At 57.4% G+C, this 20195-nt stretch overlaps 1 protein-coding gene across 5 annotated transcripts in view; it reads left to right on the plus strand.

The window, feature by feature from the left end:
• Window positions 1–51: 51 nt before the first annotated feature.
• Window positions 52–20195, plus strand: part of ADGRB2 (adhesion G protein-coupled receptor B2) — a 36908-nt gene continuing 16764 nt past the window's right edge. For 3 of the 5 annotated variants that reach the window (XM_023219365.2, XM_023219367.2, XM_023219366.2), the window contains exons 1-3: window positions 7242–8043; window positions 19332–19415; window positions 19706–19870. In XM_023219365.2, the coding sequence (XP_023075133.1) occupies window positions 7242–8043; window positions 19332–19415; window positions 19706–19870 (1051 nt within the window). Of the gene's footprint in view, window positions 166–7226; window positions 8044–19331; window positions 19416–19705; window positions 19871–20195 lie in introns of those variants that run through there. The other 2 variants (XM_026457228.1, XM_023219368.2) reach the window with 2 other exon arrangements.

The raw sequence follows: 20195 nt of genomic DNA on the forward strand, positions 1-20195 counted from the left end.
CTCTTCTGCACCCGCTGCCCGGGAGAGCGGGAGCCTCGGCCCTCCGCGCGGCTGCAGCTACCTGCCCTGCGCCCGGCCCGGTCCCCGACTTAGGGATGGCAAACTTGCGCCCCGTGGCCGCCCCCGCCAGCGCCGGCCCCCGCTCCTGCTGCTGACGGCGCCCAGGTGAGTGCTTGGCCCCAGACCCCGACCTGGCCTCGCACCGAGCCCTCCCGGAGCGGTCCCGAGTTTCCGCACCGGCCCGGACTCGGGGCGCTCTCCCAACCCGTCTCTGCTGAATTCTCCCCCAGCCCGAACTGAGTTCGTTCACCGTTCGCCCACCCCCATCTTCTGGGGAACTCCTAAACCTGGGGCCGAGGCCCCCTTAATCGCTGGTAAATCTCTAATCTCGGCCCCCCCCCCCCCCAGCCTGGACCGACCCTCTTACCCATCTATGCTAAAGTCTCCCCCTCCAGAATTCTGACACAGACCGTGGTTGCTGTCTCGAGTCTTTCCCTATCTCGGCCCGGATCCGGGCGGTGCGCCCCCCCACCTTTATTAGAGGCCCCCCTACATTAACCTGCAGCTCAACTGTGTCTCCCCCTCCATCTCCCATCACAGTCTGAATGCCGGACGCTGCTCCTCTCCTCCACTTCATCTCTGCCCAGAGTCTTTCCTGTCCCCATCCATGTCTGCCCATAGTTTCTACCCTCCCCCGCGCCCGTACCCTGACCATGCTTCTTCTCTATTTCTGCCCCCAGTGCCCCCTCCCCCATATTTGCCCGGAGTCCTGCCTTCCCTCGCCAATCTTGCTGCAAGTCCCCTCCCCCCAGCTTGGAATTGGGGCCGTGTCCCCCGTGTCTGCTCCGCGCCCCCTCCCCTCCAGCTGAGATCCCGACTGGACCCGCATCCCTGACTCCCGTGTCCATCTTTGGCTGGAGTCTGTCTGTCCATCCCCCATCCCTATCCTCCCACCCCTGGTCATAGAGCTGGGCACCAGACGCACCCTCCCGCAGCCCCAGGGCCGGCATGATCCGGAGGGGGGTTGTAAGCTGTGAAGTTGGCGGCCACTCCCGCAGTCAGCTCGGTACGAGGGCACAGCCGGGGGAAGTCCTCCGCGCCGCGGCCCGCGCAGAGCGGGCGACGGGTCTGTTGCCCGCGGGGGGGGAGGGGCGCCCGGGCCGAGAGATGCCGCCTGCCTGTCCGCCTCGCCAGCTGCCGGCCGGGCCCCTGGGCGTCCTCTGGCGCCCCCTGCCCGAAGCCCGGGACCCGCCACCCCTTCTCCCGTGGGCAACCCCGGGTTTCCGCAGCCAGAGCATCAGCGGTGGCTGCAGGACTGACGCTGGGAAGTCCCTGGGGAGAGGAGATTGGTGGGCCAGGCCAGGTGCCTCCTAGTGCTAGCCATGCCCAAACACTGCTGGTTGTCAGGCCATATGTTCTGCGGGTGGGATGGGTTGGGGTGGAGTGGAGGGCTCACCCCAGCAGCAAGTCAACAGTCCTCTGAGCCTTCACGCACAGACCAGCAGGATTGGCCGCAGGCTCCAGGATGCCTGGTTGGGCTTGTTTGTGCTTGGTCAGGTGTTGCCAGGGAGCCTCTACCCCATGGCATTTCCCATGAGGTGAGGGCTGGGGGCAAAGGTGGGCTGTGCCTGGCTTGTGCACGGAGTCGGTTGTGGGGGAATCCACCTGACCCTGGGACAGAGCAAGCACCTGGGGAGTATCCTCTGCACTGCTACTGGGGTGAGGGGCAGTGTGGACTCTGTGTAGGATATGTCCTGGTGATGGTAGTGGGGAGGTTAGGGAGGGTCTTCTCTGGACCAAGATTGAGAGAAGAGATCTTCCCCTCTTCTTCCCTCTCTCCTCCTCTCTCTTCTGCCCCCTTTCTGTATCACTCTTCAAAAGGACATGTCTAGTCTGGGGTGTGCGTGCGTGGTCTGCATTTCTGTAACACAAAGTGAGGTTCCATCTGGTCTCTGCCCCCATCCCTCCCTCCCTCCCCACCCCCAGGCAATGAAGCTGAGTAAGTAGTTAGGAACTCAGCTTTCGGTCAGACAACCTACGTTCAAAGACATGGGCAAGCTACTTAATCTTTCTGAGCCTCAGTTGACCCTCTATAAAATGGGTCATTGATCACTGCCTCATATAGCTGTTGGGAGAATGAAGTTAGGTTGTTTGTATAGAGTGTCTGGCACCTAGCAATGTTCAATAATGATAGGGGTGTGGGGCTGTTTCTGTTCAAGGCCAAGGTCAGGCCCCTCTCCACTCCACTCCTAATCCCAAAAGAGAAAAATGAAAAACAGGTTCCAGTGCCTTCACTTCAACTCCCAGTATAATAAAGACAGAAACACCTTTAGCCCCCAGTCCCCTCTTCCCCCCCAAAGTATGGGTGCAGGGGGAGCCAGTGACTGTCAGTTTCCCTCATCTCCTCCTTGGTCCTGCAACTTCCCACTATATTTCTCTGGGATCAGCTGTGGCCAGAGGGATATTAGTGAAAGCCAGGCCAAGGTCTCTGGGGTCTTGGTTCAAGTGTAGAGGCCGCAGAGGTGGGAGAAGTACAGAGAAGAAACCCCAGTCAGAGTCCCAGAAGGCAGGCAGCCTGTTAGGGGTAGCCAGGTGGGAAATCACTCAGCCACAGAAGAGCCTCTACCCTCCCCCAGGAGGTCAGACACCGTCAGGAATTTCCCAGGGCCTTTCGCCTCTGGTCAGAGTTAGCAGGGCCACCGGGCCCAAGGGCCTGAGGAGTTTGAAGAAACCTGGCTTTGGCCTGAGTGGCTTGGGGGAAGGGAAGGTGGCGCGGAGGAAGGGGACTCGAACCTGTGATGGCTGGAAGTCCTCTGGGCAGTGTGGCCCGACCTGGGTCCCACTGGGGAGTGGCAGCCTCCTTGTCACCCGCCTGCCCCGGCAGCCCTGACATTGGGGAACAAAAGCATTCGGTTCCTGTAGCAACGGCGGCTCCAGCTGCTGCAAAGTTCCGGGGAGGCGGGCGGAGGGCGGCTGAGTCACCGCCCCCTCCCCCGCCGCCCGCGCGGCACCGCCCCCAGAGGCCCGAGGGCTGCCCCTTGTCCCCCTCCCGGTTCTGCCCGCGTTTTCCTGCTTAAGGAGGAACCCCCTCCCCCAAGAGAGCGACCCTCTCTGGCAGCTGGAACAGCAGGGCTGCACAGAGGGGGGCGCTCCCTCCCCTCAGCCCAGTCCCCCAGCTCCGGAGGCAGGATGGAGGGTGTGCGCCCCCCGGAGCGACAGAGCTCTGGGAGAGCAGCTCCTGAGGACCCTGTCCTCGGGTCCGAGCACTGGCAGGGGACCCGAAGGCATCAAGTAGGGGTCCCCGCCTGCGTGGCGGCCTGGGCAGGGCGGGCGGCGAGCGCCCGGGAGGCAGAGGGTGAGTGACGGGCAGGCGAATTGGAGCTGCCAGGTGGATAAACGCGACGGATGTGCGCATCGCCGCGCCCCCTCCCCCGGCTCGCCCCTCCCCCGCCACCCAGCGTCAAATGGGAGTCATCCCGGGAATCCCAGACCGGCCCAGGCCCTGAGACACCCCTCTCTTGCTGCTCTGCCCCTTACCCCACAGTCTTGCCTTGGCCCTTTCAGCTGCTGAAAGCCTTGAATTCCTTTATTGGTGCAGAAGGGAAGCTGGGGAGCCCTGAGGGGTTGAAAGAAAGGGGACTTGAGTGCGTGTGGGCAGAGTGGGATTCTTGGGCTTGCTGGGGTCAGGGGCATGTGGTGAAGGCAGCCCCCAGCCCCCTAGAGGAGGGGCCTTGGGTAGGGTTAAAAGTGAGAGGGAGACTACTCCAGTCAGCTCCTCACCCATCTCTGAGGGAGGAGGCCTTTTGATCCTCCTATCAGCCACCTCTGGCCCAGGAAGTTCTTCCTCAGAGCTGGCCTTAGTACCTCTCCTCTTTAACTCTTGTGCAGGGATTGGTCTGTGGTCTTCCTGGGTTTGGAGGCAGCCAAGCCACTTACGTTTCAACCCAAAGAGCCTTCCCAGAGGCAGTGCCCTGTACCTCAGCAGGCAAGAGGGTAGCGTTTATGAGGTCCTGAAAAGACGGAGAGGAGACAGGGCTGTGGGCCAGGCTCTGTGCTGGGAACTTGTTGGGAGGCTGATGAGGTATCTGCCATCCCGAGGGCAAGGCTCATGGTCTGCATTGCACAGAGAGGGAAACTGAGGCTCAGGGAGGTTAATCATGACTAAGAGCCACTTGGGCTGCCTGTGAGACAAGGATCATCCTTCTAGGTCCTCTTCCTGGGGTGGCCCAGGGAGAGGCCTCTGGGTTGTCAGTGCTCCCAGGAGGACAGGCCTGGCTACACACAGGCAGGAGGGTCTTTAATGAACCAGTGGCTGTCTGTGACCCAGCTTGGAATTGGGTCTTTGCCTTATTTTGAATGATGGGAAGTGATATAAAAAGGCGCCCCAAAAGGTCTTATGTCGCAGCCGACACAGTGAGGGTCGCGCATGTCCAGGATGAAATCCCAGAATGAGCGTGAAGGTGTCTGAAGGAGACTGAGGGGAGGGGGGGTTTGGGTTGGGTTAAAAGTGGCTCCGTTCTGGAGAAGCCAGCCTGTGGCTGTGAAGGATGTGGACCTTGTGCTTCTTGATGGGGCGGGGCTGTGGAGTAGTGAGCAGAGCAGCAGCCCAGGAGCGGGGTAGGGGAGGGAGCCCCAGCTTCAGACACGCAAAGGAAGACCCCGCAGAGGATCCTGCCTGACACTTAGCTGTCATATGCCGAGCCTCAGAGGGCCAGATACTCATGTATGTTCTCACTTGAGAATGCGTGTGCACCTCTGTGCATGTGTACACATGTGAGCCTCTACATCCCGTGTGTGCGTGTTCACTCCTGAGTGCATGTGACAGCATGAATCTGTGGGTTTCACCTGTCTGAATGCATGTCCGTGTGCATATGTATCCGTTCGTATGCAGAACTCCTGTGAACATCTGTGCACTCATGCTTTGGTGTGTCCTCAGGGCACAAGGGTGTTCAAACCCACATGTGTTGGTGTGTGTGTGAGGGGAGGTTCCCTGAGCTGCTGTAAGTGGGGGAGGGGAGGCCCGTTATAATGAGCCCCCACCTCCCCTCCACTGAGCAGCAGCCATGGCCTGAATTTTGCAGCCTGCTTAAAAATAATTGGGGGCAGCAGGGGGATTGGATGTCACTCATCATCAGTCGCTGGCTTTGCTAGTGCTGCAGCAGGTGGGGCGGGCTGAGCAGTTTGGGACAGGCATGATGTAGGGTGGGAAAGACCAGAGGTCTCATCCCTTTTTCAGCTCTGAGGAGGAGGGTGGGTGGGTGGGGGCAGAGGCACAGCCTGTCTGGCTTCTGCCGAATAACCCCATGTGGGTCTTGGGAGGAGGGTGGGGTGGCTCCTTCGCAGTGAGTAGGTCTTCCTGGAGCTACTCCACCATCTCCTCCAGCCCCGGTATGACTGGGAGGGGCAGATGCTTGCTTGGGCCTGGCTTGGAGGTACAGCACGAGGGGATGTGGCATCTGGGGCAGTGGGGAGCTCCATGGATGCTGCACAGGGACTGGAAAGTTAGGGTTCTAAATCCTGTCCCCCCTCTGCCCAGTGTTTATACTCCTAAAGACCCAAGGGGAAGTCTGTTTCCTGGGAGCAACTGTGTCTTGGGAAAATCTAGCCATACCTGTGAATTGTCCTGTGTTTCTGATTCAGTCCCCAGAGCTAATAGCTGGTCCATCTGGCCTGAAGCCTGAGCAGCAAGCACAGGGAAGGAGCAGAGGCTACTGGCGGAATAAGAAGGGCCTGGGCTGGGCCTCAGATCCTGGGCTTGAGTCCCCTCTGGCCACCTTTGTGTGATCTGGAGCGGGTTGTCTCCCTTTTCCTAGCCCCATCTTTTCTCCTCTGATGTGGACCAGCTGGGCTCTAGGGGCCCATGCAGTGCTGTGAGCGATCCTGTGGCACAGAGGAGGGAAGCCGTGTGGATTACTTGGGGGGTAGGATTGGAAGTGGGGCTGATTCAGACCACGCACTAGGTTCCATTTTCTGGGCAGCTGGATAGAGGCTGGGCAGGCTGTGGGCACTGACACAGCCCTGGCCTGAGGGGTGGGAGGGCACCTGCAGCTCTCCCCATCCTCAGCCCTTACCCACTCTGGCCTGACTGCTCTGTGTGTCTGTAGGGGTAGGGCTTGGGTCTTAGGTGCCCACCCACACCTGGAGTACATTCACACCTGTTGGGAGCTCAGCTTGGTGCAGCACTTTAAGGGAAGGTAGAAATCAACAAGTTCGGGTCCCCACTCTTAGGAACTGGAAGACCCATGAGCTGAATGAGCTAGTCTTAGGGAAATAGTATAGGAGAGAGGTCACGACTGGCTGGTGGCTTCACAGGGCAGGGGGTAGGTAGCAGGCCCTGAACCAGACCTTGGAAGATAATCCCATGGAGCTGGAGGGGAAGAGGGAAGTAAGAGGGGGAATTTCTGCTCCCATTTTACAGACGAGAAAACTGAGGTTCATGAGGGTCACCCAGCCAGCAGGCGGCTGGCTGGGTTGGGGCTCAAGCCCAAAGTCCCCTTGCTTGGTGCCTCTCCCCCTTGTTCCAACCAGGAAATCCACGGCAGTGATACATATGACATCCACACTGACAGTGCGCTCCTGTGGGCATGGCTCAGGTTGTGCGCAGTTCCTGGCACACTGGCTGTAACTCCGCCCCTTTCTCTCCCTCTCAGTAAAGCAAGTGAGAATGACATTGTTCCAGGAATAACCTCAAATTGCTCTAATTTATAAAAAAGCAAATCGTAGTCAAACATCACCGGTTTGACAATTACCGCAGGTCACGTGTGACATGCCTCACAGCTGATCATGACACGCTGGGACTGAGAGCAACAGTTATGGAGAATACAGGTTGGATGGTGGGGCTGGGGCTTGGATCTGAATGTCAGGCAAATAATGCTTGTAGTTGATGGGCTGACTCTGAGGAAACAGAACAATGGCAACAACAGCTACTGTTTCTTCAGGGTTCACAAGATTCCAGGCACTCTCCCGAGTCCTTTCCCTTCCTTATCTCATTTTACCCTTGTAGGAAACCTGTGAGATAGGTACTATCATTGGTCCATTTTACAGGTAAGGAAACTGAGGCTCAGAGAGGTCAAGTCCCTTGTCTAAGTTCACACAGGTGAACCTGGGTGACACTCCTCCAAAGACCATGGTCTTAACTATGAGGCCCACTCCACAGCTCACCATGGGAGGTTCAGAGCCCATGCTGGCTGTGCTGGGGGCCCACTGACCACTGTCTCTCTCCACAGGGCAAGGGACATAGGATGACCCCAGCCTGTCCCCTCTTACTGTCTGTGATTCTGTCCCTGCGCCTGGCCGCCGCCTTCGACCCCGCCCCCAGTGCCTGCTCTGCCCTGGCCTCGGGTGTGCTCTACGGGGCCTTCTCGCTGCAGGACCTCTTTCCTACCATCGCCTCGGGCTGCTCCTGGACCCTGGAGAACCCTGACCCCACCAAGTACTCCCTCTACCTGCGCTTCAACCGCCAGGAGCAGGTGTGCGCACACTTTGCCCCCCGCCTGCTGCCCCTGGACCACTACCTGGTCAACTTTACCTGCCTGCGGCCTAGCCCCGAGGAGGCAGTGGCCCAGGCGGAGTCAGAGGTGGGGCGGCCAGAGGAGGAGGAGGCGGAGGCGGCAGCGGGGTTGGAGCTGTGCAGCGGCTCGGGCCCCTTTACGTTCCTGCACTTTGACAAGAACTTTGTGCAGCTGTGCCTGTCGGCTGAGCCCTCCGAGGCCCCGCGCCTGCTGGCGCCTGCTGCCCTAGCCTTCCGCTTTGTCGAGGTCTTGCTCATCAACAACAACAACTCCAGCCAGTTCACCTGTGGTGTGCTCTGCCGCTGGAGTGAGGAGTGTGGCCGCGCTGCCGGCAGGGCCTGCGGCTTTGCTCAGCCAGGCTGCAGCTGCCCTGGAGAGGCGGGGGCCGGCTCCGCCACCACCACATCTCCAGGCCCTCCTGCTGCCCACACCCTGTCCAATGCCCTGGTGCCCGGGGGCCCAGCCCCACCTGCTGAGGCCGATTTGCACTCGGGGAGCAGCAATGATCTATTCACAACCGAGATGAGATATGGTGAGTCTGAGCAGGGCCTGGGTGGGGCGGGGTCTGCAGGGGCTGACAGTGTCCTTGGTGTCCATCCTGGTAGATCCTCAGCCGTGCATGTAACTGTTCACTGATGTCACCCCTCTGCTGAGCCTTGACCAAATGTTGCAGTCACCAAAATGCATGGCAGTGAGACCTCAGTCTTGAAGAGTTTGCAGACTGGCTAGAAGAATGGGGGCATAGATCAGATAATGCAGGGTGATATATAAACCCAGGGAGGGACCTCCTAACTGGGCAGCCAGGAGAGGCTCCCTGAAGGAAGTAATGCAGGAACAGAGACCTGAAGGACAAGCAGAAGTGAGATGAGGGCATTCTAAGCAGAGGAAGAAGCGTGCACAAAGGCCCAACGCTGGGAGTGATCGTGGCAGGCTCTGGTGCTGCAAGTTGACAAGTTTGCCTGGAGGCTGGAGTAGGCAGGGAACAGGGATGCATTCCTGTCCACACAGGTCAGTGAGTTTTGGCAGTTGCCCCAGGGTCAGGGCAGAGAGAGGCAAGGAAGAGTGTGCCTAGATGAAGAGGCCTGAGCTTCCAGGCTGCCTTGGAGGGTTGGGCTGGCTCAGCTCCCGGTGTCCCCTGTCTCCCCCCTCAGGGCCCATGTCTTCTGGGACTGAGGCCGCCAGCTGCTAGAGCTTCCTGCTGACTGGGCAAAAGCTCTGCGAGCCCTGAAGTCCTGCCTGCTCCCACTCCCACCCCAACTCCCTCAGCCACGGCTGCCTTCTGCAGACCCTGCTTCCTGCAGCTTCAAGGTCCTGAGGGCCTCGGCTGGATCCTGTGTGCCCGCTGAACAGTGCTGGGCCGGGGACTGACCAGGAGACCTGAAGGGAACAGGGACCGATGACATGGGGATGGGAAGGAGGCAGGTCTGAGGTCTGTTCTGTAGCTCTGGTACCGACAGGGAGGCCTCTCCTCTCTCTGGGCCTCAGTTTCCCCATTTGGTATAACAGGTGCTGGCCTATCCTCATGAGGATCAAGGATGCAGGGATAGAGGATGGAAAGGGCATCTGGATTTCACTGGGAGAGTGTTTACAAGGAGACGGAGTATCGTGTGAGGGCTGCTAGGAGTACTGGAGGAGTGCAGCCTGTCCCCAGCCCTGCTTTGCTGGCTAGAGCCCAGGAGTTGGCCTCTACCTTTGACTGTTACCTTCAGTTGATCCTTTTATTTATGGTGGGCAATGATTTCTTTGTAGAATGGGGAGGTATCCCTGAATTAATTAGAGGGGGTAGTTATCTTGAAAGTAGCCTGACCCAGTACTTTGGATGGGGGCCTTCTTGGCCTCTCCAATGAGACATCTGGCATCGTGCCCATCCACGGCAAGTACCCAGTGGCCTTGCTGTGGCCTCTCTCCCAGGCTAGCTTGGCCTCTAACGGCGGTCAATGAAGCTGTCCGAGTGACAGTCAGGCCGCGGGCAGGTTACAGGCCCTGGAGGCTGGCCTGGGATTTAGTGCCTGTAGGAAGAAATTGAATTTCGCTTCTTTGTTGAACATCGGCGGAGAACACCAGGCGTATATCAGGAGGTTTATGGCTCTTCCTGATGGCCACCAATGCCTGTCACTCTGTGGGGGTCTCCCCCATCGTGCTCAGCTGCAGGCGGGTTCTTTTGTCTGGCTTTCCCTGCGGTCCATCGGCCCAGTGATCTGCAGTGGACGGAGCAAGGCTCTGCCCTCATGGGCGGGCACCATCTGGGCAGGCTGCCATGTGGAGCACAGAGCCAGGAGCAGCCAGCTGGGCTTGGTTGAAGCCGGAAGCAGGAGTTGGTTGGTAGCTGGGGTGTCTTTGGGGATCAGAGAGGGCCGGCGATGGGAAAGGCACCATCATCAGAACCTCTGCAGAGGCCTCTGGAGCTAGAGATGGGTGGAGATTGGATGCCTGATTATTCCTGGGCATGAGGCCAGGTGTCTCTTTGAGCAGGGAGCCCTGAGCTAGGGCTCCCAGCTGTTCCCAAGCCTGACCTCTGCTCTTGCCCCTTGTCCTACTTGGCATGTTTCCTTGGGGTTGCTTTTCAGGGAGGGCCCCTGTAGGGAGCTGGCATGGGATGATGTGGCATCAGCTGTCATAAGGGGGCTCACATGGCACACTGGTGCCCAGAGCTGGGCTGGCACAGCCCCTTCCCCTCCCTTGGCAGGCAGGAAGTTCTTCTGCCATCTCCTCCCTCCTGCCCAACCTTTCTGGTGCGAGACACAGCGGGCACATGACTGTTTATTCCACGTGTCAGGGCATGTCTGAGAGTCCGTGGCACCGTCTGTGCCTTGTGGCAGCACCGCCTTTGCCAAGCCTTTGGTCCCCTCCATTCTTTCCCTTGTCTCCTCCCCACTGGGCTGCAGGAGAATGGACTGGCACCTGCAGCTACCAGACTGAGAGCAAGATTCGTGGGGATGGTAGTGAACAGGTAGGGTGAGACCCTTGTCCTGGCCCCTCTCCCAGGCACCAGGGCAGGGAAGCTGTGTTCATCTACTCTGGGACACCGCTGAGGAGGATCCACAGCAAGGCCTTAGCAGGGTGGGCTCGGGCTGGTACCGGAAGAGCACTGGGCTAGGGGCTGGTGGGCAGTGACTAGGCGGAGTGCCTGGGACGCTTCAGAGCCGAGTGAGTTTGACAAGAGGGTACAGGCGCCTGTTAATTTCACGCAAACTGCCTTTGATAGATCTCTTGTTATTTTTGGTGAGTTGAGCCATAAATTTGTGCCATCTTGCTGCCGCAATCTGTTAAGTGGGGGGAAAGGAAGAAAAGAAAGGCAGGCAGGAAGGAGCTTGGTGGAGGACTGACACAGAGGCTGGCTGAGGCCAGGGCTGGAAGGTGGGCTGCAGAGGTAGTGCTAACTGCAGGGCTCAGCTCCTGAGGGCTGGTGCCAGCCTGCAGTTCCTGCCCACTGACCCGCTAATCCTGAGGAGGCATTGGGCAGTGGAAATGACTGTGCCCAGTGACACTTGGGAGAAAGAACCCCGCCTCATGCACGCCTGTCTCCTTGGCCACAATCGCTACCTCCCCTGTGGGCATTGGCCTGCCCCTGGCTGCTTGCTGCAGGCTCACCCTCCCCATCACCAGGCTCCATCCTTGGGGTGTGGCCACCAGGTGAACCTGGGGTCTCCTGGGAGGCAAGAGTGGGCTCAAACCCCCACCCTGCCACTGCTGCTCTGTGACTTGGTCAAGGTGCTGCCCATCTTGGGGCCTCAGAACCCCCAGTTATCTGTGTGTCACTCCCTGATCCAGCCCCCCCCAGAAAATCCCCAGTGTTACCCAAACTCCTCAGCCTGGTGTTCAAGGCCCACCAGGGACCTAGCTACCACCTGCTTTTCAGCCTTCTTTCGAATTTTCCCCGACGCTTTCAACCGAGACTCCTCCCCTGGAATGGTCTTTGCCCTTGGTTATCCAGAACTCCTGCCTCCTTCTAAGCACTGCTCAAGCCTTCCCCTCTAGGAAGCTGATTTGCCCAGCCCTGTCCTGAGATTGGCATTTCCTTCCCAGCGCTCAGACCCTGCTGCTCTTTTTTGGCCATCCTGGTCTGGCAGCAGGAAGTGGGGACCTTCCCTGCCTGTTGGAGGCTCAGGCAGTGAGGAGGCAGAGTAGGGGCGGGGAGACCCAGCACACATGGTGGTGGTGTTTCCTGGAAGGTCCTTCCAGCCCAGATCTGTGCTGGGGGAGCTCTGTGTTCTCTATCATAGGGTGGGGAGTGGGGCCCAGACGTCCCCAGATACCTCAGCAGGGACTGAGTTCCAGCCAATGCCTCACACACATTTTCATGTCTTTATCAGAGTGGAGTTTGTGCCAGGCCTAGGGCTGGCTCTGAATGAGATAGGAGGTGAGCTGGGCACGCTGTCTGCCCACTGGTGGGGGGGAGAGAGCACTAACTAGGACAGTGGTGGTCAAGGCCACAGACTGAAGTTGCCCAGTCCGGGTTCAGTTCCGGACCATACCACTGACTAGCTGAGTGACTGTTGATAAGTTCCTTCACCCCTATTTCATCACCTGTAAAGCAAGGGTAGTGACAGGTATTCCACAGAGCTGTGGGGTGGGTTCAGTGAGAGGATGAGAGTAAGTGCTCAGTGCCTGGCACATGGTAGATGCCTAACAAAGTAGTAGCTGGGTCATCATAATTTAGTGTAATAGGTATGATTGTGACCCTGCCAGATGTCAAAGGAAGAGGAAGAGGAAGAGATTAAACCACAGAGGGGAGGACGGTGGTGTAAAGGTGACTTGGAGTTGGGTTTTAAGGAATGAATAGGAATTCACTAGCCTGTGAAATTTCTCTTTCAATCGTATCATTTTTAAAATTTAATATATTAAAAATAAGTTTCATATCTTAAATGGAAAGAGTATCATTTATCTGAAATAGAAGATATCCAAAGAAACAACCACAGTGAAAACAAAGCGCCATTATTAACTTCTAGCTAGATGCTTTTCCTACTTCTCCGTTTGTTAGAGAGAGGAATTAGCACACATTGGCGATGTGTTAAAGTCTGGGACTGCACAGGCTTTATTTCTCATGCAGTTGGAAGGATTAAAGTGACCATGTAATTTATCATCTAAACTATGGCACATCTGAGGTTATGAAGGGGAAGAGGTGGGTACCATCAATTACATCAGGACAACAGGCACAAACCAGACTATCCCATACAAACTGATGAAGAGACCTGGGAGAGCCTGATATCCTCAGTCTAGGATCCAGTGTTATTTAATGGCACATTTGTGAGCCACCCCAAGTCATCTTCCGCCCCATGCTTTGGGGAAGCTCTCAGGAGGAAGGGCTTTTGAGGTAGAGGAAACAGCCTGTGCAAGGGCGTGGAGGTGTGAACCACGCTGGGGGTAGGAGCTATAAAGAGACTGGATCTGCTGGATGGTAGCCCTAATGGAGGGAGACGGGGCCAGGACTTTGACTGCCATCCCAGGACACTGGGGCCTTATCCTCTTGGCCAAGGGCTTTATGGCAGCAAGAAAACTGGGCGTCGTGGGGGAAGCAGGCTGAGTCAGACAGGATCCCTGCTCTCGAGGAGCTTCTGGCCACATGGGGGAGGTGGCAGGGACCCAGCTATCTGTGGTGGGAGGCTGAGTAGATAGGTCAGCAGCCTGGGGAGGAAGAATTATTGGAGCGGGGAGTCTGGCATTCTGGCTAGGTACATGATCTCATAGGGGTGCCCAGTTTCATTGGACTGCAGGGGTGGAGCCTGTGCCTTTCAAAAGTCACCTCTTTCCCCCACTGCGCCCTGTGATTCTGATACACTGTGGGGTGCAAGAAGCACTGCTGGGGATGGGGTGCCACGGAGGGACATGACAGAGCATATGTCAGGGGGATCAGTCAGCTCCTGCTTAGGGCTCTGGGGCCAGCCTCAGGGAGGAAGCAGGGAGCCCCGGGAAGGGACGATTGCTTTGTACATCACAGCGCTCTCTCCCCGTGGAAGTGATGATTATCGTGGTTATTTTTAACACATTCATACCATAGTAGGCTGAGGGCACAGGACTGTGTGGAGTTTGGGGGGCGGGGTCCGTGAAGCACAGCATAGCAGGTATCTGCAGTCCTGTGCAAGTGGCAAAGAGCCTGTGCTCACCCCGCCTGCGGGCACCAGGGGTGAGGCAAGAGGATCCTCTGTATGGTTGGGGTGGAGGAACTCCCAGCAATATCTGGCCCATGTTTGCTGAATGCCTGTCTTCCCGGAAGCTAGGCCCTCTGGGCAAGAGAGTGGCATGGGAGACTGAGACCCCTCCTCAGGGACCACAGAAGGGATGAGCCCAGGATCCTCACAGCTGTAGAAGAAGGTGACCTGGGGACTAGGCCATAGAAAAGGGGACCAGCATGTCCAAACACCTGTATTGTCAGTCTAGGAAGGCTTCCTGGAGGAGGTGGCAACTGAATGTAGATGATTTTGGCAGATTGCAATAGGGGGAAGGGTATTTCAAGGGCAGGGAATAGTGTTAGCAGATGTGTGGAGGGAGGAAAGCATTTGTACATTCTAGGGATAATGAAAAGGGGTGACATCTCCTTTTCTTTTTCTTTTTTGTTCTTTTTCTTTCTTTCTTTCTTTTTCTGAGACAGGGCCTCCTCTGTCTTCCAGACTGGAGTGCAGTGACACAATCATGGCTTACTGCAGCCTCAAACTCATGGCCTCAAACAATCCTCCCACCTCAGCTTCCCAAGTAGCTGGGACTACAGGCACATGCCACCAAGCCCAGCTAATTTTTTTGTATTTCTCTGTAAAGAGGTTTCACCATGTTTCCAAGGGTGATCTTGAATTCCTGGGCTCAAACAATCCACTCTCCTTGGCCTCCCAAAGTGCTGAGACTGCAGGGGTGAGCCACCGCATTCAGCTGACATCTCCTTTTCATTGAGAGTGGATTGTGCTCCAGGCAGTCCACATCTCTGGTTTCACTGAATTCTCACAATGAACCTATGTGGTAGGAAGTGTCCTCCTTACCTTCAGTTGAAGAATCTGAAGTTCAGAGAGGTGAGGTGCCTTGCCCAAGGGTACACAGCAAGATGGTGGCAGAGCTGTCAATCAAACCCACATGTGTCTGGCTCCAGAATCTGTGCCCTTCCCACAGGTCCATACAGGTTTGCAGTGTGTTTGGCTGCCCAGTGGGGTGAGGGAAACAGGATTGGACAGGTCAGCAGGGGGCGGAGCATGCCAGGCTCAGAGTTTCACATTGGCTGTAGCAGTGGAGGAGCCACTGAAGATTTCGTCAGCTGGGAGTGGTGTGGTTGAGGCTGGGATCCCCAAAGCTCACTTTGGAGGTTACACAGAGGAGAATCAGGCTCACGTCAGGGGAAAGGGGAGCAGGTGTGCAAAGGAGCAATTAGACAGTAGCATGAAAACAGGATAAGAGGGGCGAGGACTAGGGACTTAGATGGAGGCGGGGAGTGACTTGGGGTCCCATGCACATTAGGGAAGGTGTCTCCAAGGAGGTCCAAGTTGAGTGGCATTTTGTCAGAGCCAGTGCAGTACAGTGGAAAAAAGCACGGCCTCTGGAGTCAGGCAGGCCTGGGTTTAAATCCCGCCTCAGCCTTTCTCCAATGTGAGACCTTGGAGCCTTCTTTCTCTTTAGTAAAATGGGGGAAACCAGCACTGATGAGGATGAAATGAGGTGATGCCGAGTGCATAGTGACTGGCATGTAGGAGTTGTGTAGTAAACGCTGCCTTGTTCAGAACAGAACAGGTATGAGGTCATCAGGTGGTCGAGTGAGGAAGTGTGTCCCAGGCAGCACATCTGTGCCCACGACTGGCAACCCGATGGGAAAGCTGATAGATTGCAGGACTGCAGGCCTTGGGGCGCCTGGCCCATAAGCCGCTGAGCTCACTGGGTGGAACACTCAGGAGTTCTCGGGGTATTCACGTCCCTTCTGGGGGCCCCTCCTGTCCTCTTGGACCCTGCCTGGCTCAGCTTCCTCGTGGCTTGCCCTGTTCTGACCTCAGGGCTGGCTGGGGCCTGCACCCAGTGTGTGCTGCCTAAGTGCGTGTTTCAGTAAATGATACCTCTGCTCTTACCTGTCTTCTTCCACCTCCAGGGAGAACCAGCCTTCCCCTGTGTGGGAATAAATTGCTGGCCTCTCCTCTCCTCTGAGTGGGATGGGTGGGACTCAGGGAGGGACGGGCAGGCAGTGTAGGGCCTGGTTATGTGGCCCTGCGCTTGTACCTTCCCCTCTCTGGCCCAGCTCAGGAGGCCAGAAAAGGGATCCAAAAGCTGAACCTCGGACATGTTCTGATTTTCAAATAGGGTGGATTCTGGAAACCACTGACCCCCACCTGCTCCCTGCTCGCCCTGCCCCTCCTGTTACATTGTGGGGCTGGCCAGCAGATGGTCCGTGAGCGGTTAGAAGAGGAGCAGGGACCACAGGAAGCGGTGTGAGTCCCCGACAAGCAGGTCAGGCTGGTCTCTCACGTGTCCACATTTGGTGGGCACTGGATGCCAGACTGGTAGATGCCCCAGACATGATGATGGCCAGGAAGCCCACACAGGAGCTGGATGGGAGGACTCTCAGCTGGATTTGCACCTCCAAAGTGTTTGTGAATGAATAGGGGCCAGAAGCCCTGTCTTTGAGCCTGTCTTAGTGGTCCCTGTGATGCAGGCTGGCATATCAAATCTGAATGCTGTTGCTGTGGGAAGGAGCTCATACTTTGCATGGGGAGTCAGGATTACAAATGACCATTCCCCGTGAGCCCCATTGCGGGGGAAACTGGGAACAATGTATTCATCGGTGCTTATTTCTTGGTATTTCGCTGGGCTGAGTTTTGTGCTGGCATTCCCTAGGGGTCGAGGAGAGGACTCAGCCTTCCCTCAACGGGCTTATGGTAGAGATTGGGGGGTATTTCTGACAGTCAGAAGATGGACCCATCTGTGATGAAAGGGCACATAGAAGAGCGGGTGGCCAACTCTGCCTCGGGAGTTGACAATATGGAAGTCTCCATAGATGAGAGGTCATTTGAGGTGGGTTTTGAAGGTCAAGTAGGAGTTTTCTAGGCAAAGAGGGTGGGGGAACAAGCAGGTAGAAGTTTGAGAGGAGAGGGTGGGGGAACAAGCAGGTAGAAGTTTAAGAGGAGATGGTGGGCCTCTTGGACATGCTGAATTTGATGGTCAGAAGAACTGCTCAAGAGGCAGAAGGATATCCAGGAGTGGAGCACAGGAGAGGCAGGGCTGGGGGATGATGATTTGGGAGCATTGGTTCAGAGGGGGTTAATTAAGCCTGCGGGGAGTGCATGCAGTGAAAACAGGACAAAGCATGGACCCCTGATATGGGAGACAGCAGGAAAATAGACCACTCAAGGAGATGGGGACAGGGTAGCTAGAGAGGTGGGAAACCAGGAGAGTGCTTCAAGGCAGGACGAGTCAACAGGACCAAATGCTGCTGAGGGGTGAAGCAAGACCAGGTCTGCAAAGTGTCCACAGGATTTAGCAACACGAAGGGCGCTGATGACTTTATCAAGAGCACGTTCAGCAGAGAGATGTGGGCAGAAGCCAGACTGCAGTGGACTAACAGGGGAGGTGACATTTGAGCCAGGAAGTGGTGTGTCAGGTGAAAAACCAGAGTGCCGGCTGCGGACCAGTCACTAATGGTGGAGGGAAGCAGAGGGTCAGAGGAGGGCCTGTCCAAGAAGGGAGGAGGCCTGGATCCGTTCCTGGGCTGCCGCAAGGGGAGAATGCTGACGGGTGCCGACGAGAGGGGATAATGGGTGGAGCCCTCCTGAAGGCAGGAGGAGGGGGATGCAGGCCCAGGCCACAGAGCTGGCCTTTGTGGGGAGAAGGGCTGCAGGGAAGTTGGTAGTTGGAGAGGCTGGGCAAGAAGTTGGGGGCTCCCGATGTCGAGGTCATCGCTGAGAGAGTGGGCAGAGATGGGCTTGAGGAGAGAGGACAAGGTGCAGTATGGCCACAGTGGGGAATGAGGAGGGAATGGAGCCAAGAAGGGCCACTGAGAAGCCCCGGGTGCCCAGCGGATGTGGAGCCCCTGAAGCTGTCATGGTGCCAGTTGGCACAGCCATAGATTTCTTCAGCAGCCTGGGGGTGGGCGTGGAGAGGGTAGCTTGTCACAAGGCTCCAGGGCTGGGGACGGCTGAGCGGGCATGACGGAAGGGCTGGGGGAGGGGATCGAGGAGCTGGCACGCCCGGCCCTGCCACCTCCTCTGTGGTCCCAAGAGAGGCAGGGGCCAAGTGGAACTGCAGATGCTATTCAGAGGGAGTAGGCTCGGGTAGCACATGAGGGGCTGGAAGGGGTGGAGGCTGTGAAGAGAAGGGAGATGATAAAAATAAACGAGAGCAACTGTCTTCTGAGTACTTGCTGTGTGCCAAGCAGGGTGCTGAGGGTTTCGGGGCCCTCCTGGCAGGGGGTCCTCACTTGAGTCCTGGGGGCGGAGTATAATGAATGTTGTTCTCCAGGGATAAAGCAGGGTCAGAGAGGTGAAGAGACCTGCCTGAGGCCACGCAGCTGGTCAGTGTCAACCCCATTTGGGATCCAGGGTTAACTCACTCCAAAGCTCTTCTGGGAGTCCAGGTTTCAGAGATGGAGAAATTTCAGGGACCGTGTGGATCAGGCCCTGGGGCTGGTGACTGACGTGGAGGGAAAGGCCCCAGAGTGAATGAGACCAGAGGCTGAGCTGGATGGCAGTTCCGAGCCCCCAGGCAGCAGGTTTGCTCAGGCTGGCAGCTCCTCTGGCTTGGTGAGAAAGAGCTTCCTCTCAGCTGCAGTGCCTGGGCTGGGCAGCAGGGGGCAGGAAGAGGCAGCCCTGGTGGCTCTCTTCACACTCAGAGCGCCTGTCACGTGCTGCCGGCTTTTAGAATTAGGAAGGAGCCTGGAGGTGGGGGAGAGGAGCACCTAATACTCTGGGGACAGCATGGGGTAAGCCCATCCTCAAAGGCTCTTCTAGTCCCACCTGCTCATGCAGAGGCTGCTGGGCCTTTCCCTTCTGTGCCCATGTCTGCCCCTCCCTGACACCCCATTGTGAGAGAGGGCCCTGATGAGCTCATGTCTGTGCAGGAGGGCCAGGCTTTGGAGAATGGAAGCTACCAGGGCTAGTAGTGCTTCCAAGGCCTAGACCAGACACATAAATCAGGGCAGCTGAGAGCCTGGTGAGGCCAGGGTGAAGGTAGCCTAGCCTCCTCAAGCACCTGCTGCTCTCCTGGCCTCAGGGCCAGCAGGAGAAAGGTCTGTTAAATGTGGGCACCTGCCCTAGGCCCCTTGGGTCTCATGGGGTGGCATTCTGACCTGTGCCTCCAGGTCATAGTCCAGTGCTGCTTGAGGAGCATGAACTGTATCTCAGAGATAGGCTCGGGGCCAGGGTTGCAGCAGCTCAGCTTGGATGTTTCTTCAGTCCCTAGAAGTCAGTCCAGTGGAGGAGCAAATGCAGCTGTGTGCTCTTGGACAAGGCACTTCCCCTTTCTAGCCCTCAGTTTCCTCATCTGTAAACAGAGATGATGGTTCTTCTTTCCAGTGAGAGGACTAAAGGAGAGGGGTATGGGCCGCACTTGGCACGGAAGCATTCCCAGAGCTCTTTCATGTGGGCGGCCGTGCCCCTTAAATCTCCCCCACATCTGGCTGAGGCAAGAGGTGGAAAAGATGACTGTGAGGCCAGGGGCTAGTCCTGTGTAGCCTTCTGAACCTAAATTTCCTTGTCTGAAGCAGTAGTGGTGGGGCAGAGGGCAGGATGTGATCCTGAGAGAGCATCATGCAGTTGGTTCCAGGCCCTCAGGCAGAGGGCAAGCAAGGCTGCCTTCACTGTGCCACTGTGGCAGGACCTAGCTGGCCTTTGCTGAGCCCCTGCCACCACCTCCGTGTTCCAGGTGAGGAGCCGGAAGAGGAACCGAAAGTGAAAACCCAGTGGCCGAGGTCTGCAGATGAGCCTGGGCTATACATGGCGCAGACAGGTAACTCGGGCCCGCCTCCCTTCCTCTGCGGCGGGGGCCCGACTGTGTGCGTCTGGTGGCATGTGTGCTTGGTGTGTGCCTGTCTGTCTCTGTCCTGGAGTTCAGTCGCATCTGTGCCACATGAAGCTTGTGGGAAGGGCTGGGTGGCCTCCTGAAGAGCCTGTTACTTGGGGTCAGCGTAGAAGGATCCCTCTGATGCCTGCCCCCACCTTACTGCCGCTCCCCCTATCCCTATGAGACTGAGTGCTTGGGAGGTGCCCCCTGCCGCCGACGCTGTCCCTCTCTCGTAGGCGACCCGGCGGCTGAGGAGTGGTCCCCGTGGAGCGTGTGTTCCCTGACGTGTGGGCAGGGTCTGCAGGTGCGGACCCGCTCCTGCGTGTCCTCCCCCTATGGGACCCTGTGCAGCGGGCCCCTGCGGGAGACCCGGCCCTGCAACAATTCAGCCACCTGCCCAGGTAGGCCCATCCTCTTCCCCACCCCATCTGCCTGCAGGGTTAGGTCCTGCCTGGGACTCGGGCAGATTAATCTCCAAAATGGTTGGTTGCCTCCTCCTTTCATTCAACAAATGTGGCTGCTCCCCACACCATGCCCAACTGTGCACCATGCCAGCCTGGCGCAGGGCACTGGGGACACAGATGGATCAGACCAGGGCCCATGCTACTGGGTCCGGTTCTGGGCACATCATTCCCCTAATGCCTGCATCCTGGTAACCAAGGCTCGTGTTTTTACCGACTCCACTCTGGCCATATCAGTAGCTTGTGCACTTTCCCACCTCCCTGC

This window comes from Piliocolobus tephrosceles, chromosome 1, assembly GCF_002776525.5.
Source record: "Piliocolobus tephrosceles isolate RC106 chromosome 1, ASM277652v3, whole genome shotgun sequence".
In the NCBI taxonomy this organism is placed as follows: domain Eukaryota; kingdom Metazoa; phylum Chordata; class Mammalia; order Primates; family Cercopithecidae; genus Piliocolobus; species Piliocolobus tephrosceles.